Genomic DNA, 12,684 nt, shown 5'->3' on the forward strand with positions numbered 1-12,684 from the left:
AAATTATAATAAAAGTCAACCCTGTGGGGAAATATACAGATCCTACAAACGTCAATTTGGACTGCTGTGAAAAAAGTTACGGTGGAACCTTTGTCAGTGAAGAGGAAATCGCAATGAAACATGTTAAACATGGTCTCATATTATGCTCTCTGTATTCATTCCAAAGGATAAAGGGGAAGGGGAGGGGCCCTGAACAAAACAATAGACTATAAGCAACACACAGACACACCAAACCAGTGCACAGAAAGTGAATTTATCAAGAAATAATATTTGTCAAGAAATATTATTTTCCATCATAGCAGTATCACACAAGCAAGGCCTCCTTGTTTACCTGCGAGAGTAAGAAGTGGGTTAGAAGGGGATTTGCAAAACAAACTGCATTAGGCAAATCTTAACAAGCGAGGGCGAGATGGCTGTAAGTGCACCATCTAGGCATATATATCCTTGCTATTTAGCCTCATTAGTCGCCCGTGCAAAGCTTCGAGAGATTCCCAAGGTCCACGCCATCTCTTCAACCCCTTTGACTATCGCAAACGTCACTATTAGATTCATAGTCGGCGAAGTGGAATTTCTCACCTTCATTCATCTAAGGTGGAGATCTTATTTCCATCTTACGCCGGAGAAAGTGACGAGGTGAGAGAGAAGGAAATCGTCAGTGTTCAAGAGAGAGAGAGAGAGAGAGAGAGAGAGAGAGAGAGAGAGATAGAGATGGCTACATAACAGAGGGCCATTTTTTAATATTCACAGGCCTCTTTTGAAAATATTTGATGATAAAAAGTCGTACTGAAGAGAATTTGGCGGCTACATGGAGTCCTACTGGGGCTGTTGCAGGAGAGATCCTTGGTAAAACTGCCAAGTCATATAGCCCAAAGGAAACTTTGAGAGTGTATTTGATAATGCAACATTTTTATGAAGACGTAACTGTACATGTACAGTACTTGAACAGATAAGAAGTGGTCTTGAGATGATTAATAGGCATCTTTAAGAGGTAAAATCACTAGCATTTCAATATTTGTTGCTCGAATTTTTCCTCTAGACTATGCAACTCTTATCAAGGCAGGCCCACTCAAGTTATGTAAGAAGAATGACTTGCAAAAAAAAAAAAATATTCATTACAAAGAGAGGTCCTTCATAGTACATCTGAGTGCATTACAGAGAGCCACAAACAAAATAACGAAATAATGAAAGAGTTGTACTCATTTCATCATATTTAACATACCGGTACAAGAAAGAAAATAACAGAATACAAAAGAAAGGTCATTTGTAAGTAAGACATAATAATAATAAAGGGGTAAAGTACAAGATGCAAAGTGCAACTATATCCTTACTTTACATACACCTTGTGAATTAATTTACTGAGGACAAGCTCCAGTAAAAGGCTCTCCTTGGATTAAAGAAAGGGGTAGAGATAGGGAAATAAAAAAGGGAAGGACATTTGGAATGAAAGTCGACTGCATGCATACATTGTAATTATGCCAAATTTACAAGGAAGAGAGAGAGATAAAGAGAGAGAGAGAGAGAGAGAGAGAAGAGGAGAGGGAGGGATAGATGGAGTGAAAGTCGGACTGCTTTGCGTAATTATGCCCCACTTACAGGCGGCGGGGGAGGACAGAAGAAAGTGTCACTCTTATCGTTTTTACGCCATGCACAATGAGCCATGGAGTGGGGGGCCAAATTAGATTTGCTGGATGTATAAAATGTGTGATGACGTCCGAAACCAGCCTGGGTACCTACCCTTGGTCTTCCACATATCATTTCACCTTTCTTCCGATTTCACTTTTACATCGATATGCACACTCTGCTTCCCATCGGCGAAGAACTGAAGGATATTATTTATTGCAATATTCTGTGTAAAAATGCAGGGTCATTGTTATTGATAGAGAAGTATTTGCACTTTGGATTTATTTACAAATGGTGTGTTTTATGACTTACAGCTAATAGTTATTTACAGACTGAAACAATGCCTTGCTAACACATGTATGGTTTATATGCAATGAAGTGTCCACATTCACCCAATGCATACTACTAGAAGTCTGAGATTTAGAACTCTATCAATCTTTACAAACAAATAAATATACATTTCTGTCCTTTTCTACTTTTCATCCACAAAATAAAAACAAGCTCATTAAAAGCTTTTTTTTAAAAGCTACTAATACAGAACTCCCTCCCCCCCCCCACCTCCGAGATTTCTTATTTTTTTAAAAGGACAGCTATTTGTTTGAATTTTGAAAAGGTCCTCAATAGGAGTAAACATAATTATTGTCGGCCGGGTGGCAGAAGAGCGTTAGCGCGGTATTTTGCCTGATATTCAAAAACTACTTTTTGAATTATTCGTGTTTAAAGATTTGTTTTATATTTAAACTGCTTTCCGTTCTGAAAATTGGTTTAAAAGTTAAAAGACTAATAGAAACGTAATAGTAGAACACGGCCACAATTTTTTCTCTCGAAATAATTCAGTTTTATAAAAGTTTGAGGCGAATTAGTGCTAACGCCCTTCTGCTTAATGTTTCATTTTGGACCTGAAATTCGAGCTAACGCCCTTCTGCCACCCAGGCGACGATATTTCATTTTGAGGGTTGTTCCAGATGATAAACAATTATTATCGCCACGATTGCTATTATCTTGTGGATCAAACAGCTTGGTGACACAGCATTTCCTCTGGTGATATTGGAACCAAAGACACATTGCAGGTTCAAGGTTTCATGGTCTGGTAAGGTCCAAGTTAGAGGCTGGGTTAGGGCTACATGTACATGTAGGTCTTGTATTTGGTCCCTGGTTGAGGTTACTATTCCATTAATGTAGGAATTTGATGGGAAATCTTGAATGAGACCAGCTAGGCGACAGGACTTGGAGACTACCCCACAATCTTGATCACACACAGGGAAGTGTTCATGCTGTTCAACCAAGACAGCTGACAAACTCCTTCTTACATCCCGTCCCTGTAATACCACTAGGCAACAACCATGGAGTAATTCATGCAATTGGTCAGTGAATTTAGATAACTTGACCAGGGGGCCATCATCCAAGACCGTGCTGGATTACATCCAGTACTAATGACCAGTGTCAGGAGGGTTTACAGAGAAATCAGTCATATCGGTCAATGGTCATATTTATAGGTCATGGATTCCTGACAGGGATACTTCTATTTATTCTCTTCCATATGAATAACAAGGAAAGTAACTTTTAACTATGCCTACTAACATCTACACGTACATGTATTTCTTACGATTTCATATTCTTATACATGTATGTTCTTCCTGCCACAAGTTTAATATGGTCTTGTGAATTACAGAAATAGACGAGACATTTTCAAAATAAATTGTAATTAAACTCAATAACTTATCCATTTGAATTACTATTCCTAAACTATTCAACATCAATTATCATCCTAATTTAACTTCTTTTGATGGTCAGTCACAATGTTATTATTTTGCTATCGTTTACTGTAACTTTGGATCTGAAATGCTTTTACTCTTATCCATTTTTCCCTCAATATTTTGCTAAACCTACTAGAGCTACAACACTAAACAGTACATCATAATATTGATTTCTTAATATCTGCCACAAGCCTACACTGTACTGCACAAAAATGATACAAGCAATATTAGACAGCTCCTTATATAAAAGATAATAAAACTCCCCTTATCACAATGTACCCAATGACTGTGCAAATTATTCAGAATGACCAGGCATCAATAGTGCATTGTGGGGACAAAGATTGGTGCTTACGTCATAGGTAGAGAGAGCCTGGGCAGCTGGAAGCAAACGTGTGTATTAAAAGGGATTATCAGAATAAGTGCTTCATAACTCTTTCTTTGAAATGTCAACTGGTATTCCAAGGTGGGCAGTGAGTGGTAAACCATCTAAATATATTAAATCTATATCACGCCTTAATGATTTCTCAGTTGTAGACAGCTATTCCACGCTTGTAGATGAAATTACCTTCATCTTTAAAAAAAATCAACTATATACCGTATATACATGTATATATTTGTTTCCATCACTTATTTTACCAAATTTCCTATCAGTTCATTGACTGTCGATTACCCCGGCATAATCGACATAAACCCATTACGTTTTATCGGAATCAATCACACAAGGGCCTTCTGATCACCTCATATCTGAATAAGTAATTTTCCCCTTCTATTAAAAAAAAACAACAACAACAACATAGGAGTCATATCCTACATTTGGTTCAAATTAATGATTTGACCTTTGACATTATTACTACCAGAATCAACCTCACAAGATGTTTGATTTTAATTTTGATCACCTCATATCTGAATAAGTAATTTTCCCCTTCTATTAAAAAAAACAACAACAACATAGGAGTCAAATCATACATTTGGTTCAAATTAATTATTTGACCTTTGACATTATTACTCCTACAAAATCTAGGGTTTATTTTCTCCTCACACAAGATACATACCGGTATATTGGTATAGAAATGAAGCAGGATAGACAGACGACTGTCGACTTCAAAACATAGTTAATGGCTCTAGAAGCAAAATCTTTCGCAGGCAGAGATTTGAATGGCACAATTCCATAGTCTCCAACAGAGTCTAACTGAAAGTACAGTTAGTCAGCTACAATATAGGGCCCAAACAGTGCATTGGCTTCAATTTTCATTACAACTTATAACGGTACAAGTTTAATAGTTCAAGATATAGGCAAATGATCTCCTCTGTGTCATCTTGGTACTTCTTTCACTTTCAATTCAGTGTACATGTAGGTTCACGATCTACTATTACTATGCGTTTCTCGTAACTATCGTAACTTACAAGATCAACGAAATCTTGATGCTGGTTGCTTACCTATTGTAAAAGCATACACATGCTTTCTTGGCAGCCAAGCCAGTCGGGTAAACAAATCAATATTTTTAAGCCAAATATCTTTCTCATCATTTATGTAATTGGTTCCATCTTTTCAAATTTTAACCATCCTGTTACCCTTACTTTCTGCTTTCAATAGAAAGATCTGTCTCATTGGAGGAGTTAAATGTTTTGTCTTTTGACGTTCTCCGGAGTCGGTGAAGCCAGATGTAATCACACATAGCTGCATTACTATCCTGGCTGTGTATTAAAACCTAAAAATCGGTACTTTAGTTCAGTGAAAATTGATGACACCTTAAAGGTAATACAAAGTTTTGGGAGATTTTGAAATTGGTTGGTTAGATAGAAAATTTAGCCCCTACCCTAAACACTTCTGCTTTCGAAAATAATTGAACGTTAAAATTTACCGGTGCTCCCGGTAAATTTTGATTAATTTCAAATAGCGCCTATACGGCCTCACAATATTAGCTGCGACCATGAAAATCTCAGAATATGTAGTTGTGATATATAATTTCCAAACAGGAATAGCTAATCAGTCGATTTTAGTCAAGAAACATTGTTTTATAGCTTAATTAATATCTTGACCTTGAGAGGGAGCTATACAACATAAAGAGTTGATTATTTACAATTTCATAACTTTAGACTCGATTTCAACCGCGACAACGATCGTTGAATATTGTAGGATCGCATATATGCTTCCAATATATGTTCATTTGAACCAAATTCATGACCCCATACCAAAACTTATTATATACCTCACTTAAGAAATCCAGCCATCTGATTGGTCGAAATTGCAGTCATAAACTTTAACTATTCCTGTAAAATTCCCGGTAAAATTCCAGTTACCATGGTTACCGGGAAAATAGTTCAGTCTTGGTGAAATACCCATAGGTTCACATGTTAAAAACTGGTTTGAGCAATCGAGGATACCGTACGTGTGCGAAGAATTGGTCGGTAATTTTAATCTCGATCAAACTCGATCAAACAAGGCAAAAATGGCTGAAGAAACTCTCCCAAGATTTCAACTTCTTGATGATCAATTGCAAGACTTGCTGACAGCAAGAACACCAAAAAGGGTACGTGAAACTCTCCATAATTTTTTTCTCAAAATAGATCTAGAGTCTAGTAGGCCTAGATTCTAGTAGATGTCTAGGTCTAGTAGTGCTAAAATCCTTCCTGTAGAGATTGCACACATCCCTATGCATTGGCCATTGCGTACTCCTGCTAAATTGGTTGATGTTTTAATTACCAGAGATTCAAACTAATATTGCTCGTGATCCTGAAGGTGATACTCAATATTAAGTGAGGTGTCATATGAAAGCGCAGTTTTTTTTTCTATATTCCCCACAGGGCCGCCCCCCCCCCCCAAAAAAAAAACAAAAACAAAAAAAAAAATTGTAAAAATATCTTGCTTAGACTAGAATCTAGATCTAGTCTACTCTCAATGATAGCCTACACTCATAAAAAACAACCGTGCAGATAAACGAGAGAAAGGCCAAGGTGGTGTCATAGGTTGACTCTTTTTTTTTTGGCATATAAAAGTATTAATGACTGCTTTAATATTCGAGAAATAGTATACAAATAACGCACGTCCCAGAGTGCAATAGCGGTGAATGCAGTACACGCGAGGTTTCTTTAGATTGGTGCCGCTCTGTGCAACGAGCCGCTTGCGGCGAGTTGACAGTGCGAACCAGCTGAAGAAACCGAGCGTTTACTGCATTTACGTTTTGCACAACAGGGTCAAGTGCGTTATTTGTTTTATAAAATAGCGACACAAATAGCAAAAACGAAACTTTAGATCTAATAAGTTATAGAGTCTACGAGAGTTCGATCTAGATCTAGAGTTATGTTGGTTCTACTTCTAATTAGACTAAGACCTTGCAGGCTTACCAAAAAGTCAATGGGATTCATTGCCTTGGCTTGATTAAAAATAAAATCCATACAGTGGGTCTAGAGACGAGTCTACATCAGACAGCTGAAATTCCTGGCTTCATTATAAAATCCAAAAGTCAAAACAGGCCTAAATCCAAGGGAAAAGTAAAATAAAAATTTGCTTTTTAATAATACCCCGCTGGCCGCTCTAGCTAGCTAGCTAGAGCTAGCTACGCGTACGTTGCGCTGGGGATCATGGTGGAGCGTACAATATTAGCTACGCGTAGCCTACAATAATTGCAATGCAACTCGAGGGAGCGCGTACTACACGTACGCGCGCGCACTGGATCTCCATGGTCACGCGTACGCAATATAACTTTTTACTGCGCTTTTTCTGCACTCATTTCTGCAAAATCGTGCTTGCATCAAATTTTTTTCAATGTCATGTGACGCGTATTGACCAATCACGATGCTTAAAATACTAGAGCCATTTTATAATTGTTTTTATACGCTCTCGGGAAGGTTACAATTGGGCTATTGCCCTCGGCACACCTCAGGCAATAGCATAATTCTAACCTTCCAGAGCGTATTATAACAACTATTTCTCTCAAAGCAGTCATTAATACTCTTTAGTACTACCTTTAATAGCAGTAAAATACCATTTGTTCAACTTGAAAATTCAAATCGTGAGTCTACTGGCAAACTTGCTTACAGCCACATCGTCTTCAGTGCGTGCATTTGTGTGTTATCGTTATGTGTGTATTGACTATTCATGTGGATCTGAGACATTACGGTAGATAACTTCACACAGGCGCGCGCCCGCAACCCACCACCGGTATGCACTTGTATTGTGCAGCGCTTTGCCGTGAAACCTGTGAAAAAGTGTATACTAATATCAACGTTTAACCGTAAAATACTCCAAAAATAACAAGAAAATTGACACGAAACAGGAAATAAACATAGGTCTAGTCTAACAAATTTTAACTCATGATCTTTGGACATTTAGGCCCTAGGCTAAATAATATTTATTTCATTTTGGATATGGTATCTCCACGGCAGAGTTACAGGTCAAATTTTGGATAGGTTTCTGAACAAGCTCCGCCTAACCTGTGATTTGTGAATCTGAAATTGAAAAAGTATTAGTAGTCTAGACCCTAGACTAGAATTTTGTCCAATCGGTGCCTGAAAAACATCCCTTTTTAATTTTATGGAAAACATCGACGCCGTCGTATAGCTGAAAAAGACACCCTTTCGCCGCTTTCTCTAGACGCGGGTGCGTAGCCAGTCATGTTGGGGATAGACTCCATCCACATGTAGGCCCTAGGGCCTAAGCTAATTTGAAACAAGTCAAGTGGGGAAAAGACTCCTACTCCTAGCCTAGGGCTAAGTCTAGGCCTACAAAATAAATGATAACTGAACAACTTACAAAATGTAGATTGATAGACCTAGAATCTAGGCCTAATCTCTTTCTCTTATATTGACCATGTTGACGATCTACTAAACAGGTTAATGACATGCATGTTCATGTAAAAAGACAGAAACATAGCAAAAATATTTAGACTAGGGTCTAGACTTCTATTCACAAACCTTTTTACAGAATGGGCAATATGTCTTGCTGAAGATCATCACATCGTTGGATTGAATATGATCCATCACAACAGCCCGCGATGTTGGGGCGGCAGGCGCCATTTTTCCTGTTTGGCAACCCAATTTGTCGATGTTTCTGATATCCTATTAATCTACACTGCGAAACGGCATCCGATTGCGTAATCAACTTGAATCTTTGTTTTTAAAATATGAACAAGTGTGAATTTTTACATGATCTAAATAGATCTACTAGACGAGTACGGTGCGACTCCGAGTCGGTCGATATGAGCGGCAATGATATTATCATGATTATGTAGGCTACTAGTACTAGGCGCATATGCTGGGATCGAGCGCGCGCTAGCGCGAGCCTACGATTCAAACTACATGTTGTGTAACACATGGGCTAGCTGCACGTGCAAAAAAGGGCGCGCTCGTCGAATAGATTGATTACAAGTTTCAAAGAACCTAGCAGAGGCTCTCCTTAGCCATTTCCCATGAAAGCTCGAAATGGTCCGAAACATGGGATGCCATTCGCCCGAAAATTCGAACGGTCGATCGTATGTATAATATAATTGCTGGAAAGCTGGACAGGTGACTCAAACATGTCTCAATTTTGTTTCAGACTCAGAAAATCTACTCCTAAAATGTACAATAATGACACGCATCTATACTCGAAGAAAAGGAGACAGTTTACAACAAACAAACCCCCCGGGCCAGTGCTTCCCTGGTTAAAATAAATTTCCCTGAGAAAGAACAACCAATTTGATGGGGTATATATCTATTGGTAAACAAGTTTGTCAAATACGTTTTTTCTTCACCTACAGGTATACACAATATAACTGAGATAAACTTGGAGTTAGCAACTCCATGGATAAATCGAGCTCCTATATCAAAAGGTGCTTGTGAAAGTAGGCCTGACATAATTAAATGCAGTCAAAAAGAATGAATCATTGGCAAAGAATTATACAGTCATTACTTTCTTGGCGATCGGAGCTATAGGCTGGGTCATTAGCAACTTGTTCTTTTCTAGATTAATCAAATGACATTTAAATTTACCCTGGCCTATGATAACAAAATAAAAATCCGGACACAAATAAAAAAATAAAGAATGATCTATGATGACAATTTGTATAATATTTTGTTTATTTGTCAGAAAAACGGCAGATAGAGCTAGAATGGACAAAAATTACAAAATTGAAGAACAGTTTACAAATTTGGTTCACAAAATAGTTATAAGGCACATACAAGAATGCAATACATGTATTGCACAATACATTTCTATTGCTAACAGCTATAATCTAACACATATTTTTATTTTATTTTTTTAATCACAACTGGTCAAGTGATATTGTTAACTAAACAGCCTGCATATATATATAAATATCATATTCGAGTTCCATCATGATATATTTATATCTGAAGGTAGAATATCTTTTTTTTTTGTAACTTAATTGGTCTTGGAGACATGACTGGATATAGGCATAATAAGGCATAATAATAATAATAATAATAATAATAGCCTAATAGTCCACTCCAAATTTTATTAAACCGAAACAGAATTTTTTTTTGCCCAATTGATCGTGAGCCCGGCAGCCACTGAGCAGCGCCAGATCGATGTTGCTCTATACCTTATTTTTGAATGCCAAACAAGGTAGCAACAACTCCCATCTTTTAACGTCTTTTGGTATGACGCGGCCGGGGTTCGAACCCACGACCTCCCGGTTGTGAGGCGGACGCTCTACTGACTGAGCCAACACTCCGGTATGCGGGAATATAAAATTTAGTGATCAAATGTAAAGCATATTTTACGTTACTTGTATAGTTTTCAGCTCAAAATAGAGAACTTTCTGTTTCTTTGATCAACAAATATATACAGGCATACATGTACACATATTCTCAATTAAGTAATGACAAAAACAGGAGAGAAATGAACTATATATAATGTTTCTAACTTGACAGCTGCCTGTATATAAATATCATATTCTAGATTCATCATAATGTTTATATCTGAAGGCAGAATATATTTTTTTTGTAACTTAATTGGTCTTGGAGACATGAAGATCAGGCATAATAAGGCACTGAATATGAAATGTAATGATAAAATGTAAGGCATTATACCTAACTTGTATAGTTTTCAGCTCAAAAGAGAGAACTTTCTGTTTCTTTGATCAACAAATATAACATTACAAGAATAATTTGTATACATGTTTCTCAGTAATGAAAAAAACAGGAGAGATATGTTTATGTTACAATTCAGAATATAGCATTATGGCTGGTTGCTGATCAAATGGCATATTTTGTTTAAAGGATTACACGGAGTATAATGACGGTACTGGCTGTAAACACGCATATCAAGCTCAAAAAACTTGACTCCCAACTTCAGCTTGCCGTGATACACACATTTTTAGGATGAACGAGAGGCACTTTGATGTTAAAAATATAAAATTTTGAATCTTTAGAAAAAATAAAAGCTGGGCTGCATAAAACATAAAACAGTAGCCATTTAAATTTCCCTTGGAAATCATTATCACTAGAATAATTACTAGAATATCACTAGAATAATCATTATTAACTCACTAATAAGTGACCTTATGCTTGAACTATATACACATAATGAAACTTACTGGAAATGTTTAATTAAGGAGCTTAGATTCAGTCATCATATCTCCAATATCAGAACCTTTAAATGGGTGATTGAAATTTAAATACGTTGAATGTAAGCTGAAATTGATTTCTTCTCTTATTAAAAAAAATCTTTTTCTATTAATGGAAGAAGGAAGACGTGAGAAGAAGATAAGTGAAAGTTTCAGAAACACTACACAAAATGTCAAGAGAGATATATGGGAATCTTCTATTGGAGACTTATTCATGTATATATGCGAAATGTTATACATGGAAAATTTGCTTTTTTTAATTCAAATCTACCGTATGCCCAAAATACTAAAAGCAGTTCTTTAAAAAAAAAAAAATCTGCATTTTAAATCGGAAGACATGTCAAGAATATTTACCCAAAATGTTAGAATTATGGAGAACAAAACATATTCTGTCATCAGAGAATGATGATCAAATAATGGGGAAATATTAAAATTGCCAATGAGAGATTTACCATTATCATTAGTGATAAACTTTTCATAACTTTTTTCTACCTGCTTCTCTAATTCTTCTAAAATCTTTATTATTCCATTGATTTTATAGTTTCTACTCATTTCAAGTCCCATGATGGCTTCATTCTCTCTCTTTTAAAATATGAACTGTAATAGCAAAACTGCTAAGTATCTTTCACATAAATAGTGTTTTTCTGAATTGTCATGCCATATGCTACACAATTAATACATTTTGGAATGCAATCTCCCAAAAGGTCGTGTGACTTCCAAAACTATGCAGGTGGACCTTTTCATTCCAATTAAAGGCACCTACATGAAAAATCAGATAACACAAATCTAATTTGTACACATCTAAAAGCATATATCTTGTATTTTATTTCCCCCTAGTCATATTCCTGCCATGAATATATCAGTTCGATGTTACACAATAATACATTAATTTGATTGGGTATCTTAGTGGGAAGCAGACTTTAATAATAGATCGTAATTGAATGACAGGTCCATTTTGCCTTGACCTTGAGCTCAGGTAATCTGTCTATATCTCATGTAACCATGGCAATACAAAATAATAACATTGGGAAGGATGAAAGGGGTGCTATGGTTTTTAGGGTAGAGGTGAGATTTGATTATGAAGGTCAATGTTAAGAGGTTAGGAGATTAACAAATCCCCCGCTCATAATTTAATTAGTTATGCAGAAAGCATCCGACTCTATGCTTTTAATCTTTTAATGGAACTCTCTCTGAAAATATTTCTCTTTCTCTCTCTCTCTCTCCCACACACACGGACAAGATATGTGACAGTGAATTATAATAAATCTAATATTGTTAGAGTTTCAAATCCTTGCCCCTGGAATTCTGGAATGATCATGAGGCTGTAAAATATATGACTTGGCAAATTTGAATGTGTCATAAAAAAGGTCACTGGTTTCAACAGTGCATGACATAGTCACTAAGGGTAGTGGGGTACGATATAAAGACATACATTTCATACACAGAAATCTACAGTATATTCCTGATACATTAAAATACACAGGATAAGTAACATTTGTAGGATATCAAATGTAAACAAAATTTATCAATAGGCAGCAGAAATTAGGCATGCAAGTAGGGTGGTTCAGTTCTGAAGAAGTATACAAATGTAAAAATTGACCGAAACAATATCTTATTTTTTGATGTGAGAAATTCATAAGTGATATTTGTACCATAGATATCATATAATTCATATGCAGTCCACGATGAAAGCCACAGGATTGCAAAGAGAAACAGCTATATTACGATTGGATTGTCAA

At 36.4% G+C, this 12,684-nt stretch overlaps 1 protein-coding gene across 1 annotated transcript in view; it reads right to left on the reverse strand.

Annotated features, from left to right (window-relative positions):
• Positions 1 to 8,610, reverse strand: part of LOC755518 (thioredoxin reductase 1, cytoplasmic) — a 37,569-nt gene extending 28,959 nt beyond the window's left edge. Inside the window, exon 1 of the mRNA XM_031000453.1 lies at positions 8,292 to 8,610. Within this exon, the coding sequence (XP_030856313.1) occupies positions 8,292 to 8,393 (102 nt within the window). The 5' untranslated portion in view covers positions 8,394 to 8,610. The remainder of the gene's footprint in view (positions 1 to 8,291) is intronic.
• Between the last annotated feature and the right edge of the window lie 4,074 nt (positions 8,611 to 12,684).

This window comes from Strongylocentrotus purpuratus, unplaced genomic scaffold (genome assembly GCF_000002235.5).
Source record: "Strongylocentrotus purpuratus isolate Spur 01 unplaced genomic scaffold, Spur_5.0 spur5_scaffold_6, whole genome shotgun sequence".
Taxonomy (NCBI): Eukaryota; Metazoa; Echinodermata; class Echinoidea; order Camarodonta; family Strongylocentrotidae; genus Strongylocentrotus; species Strongylocentrotus purpuratus.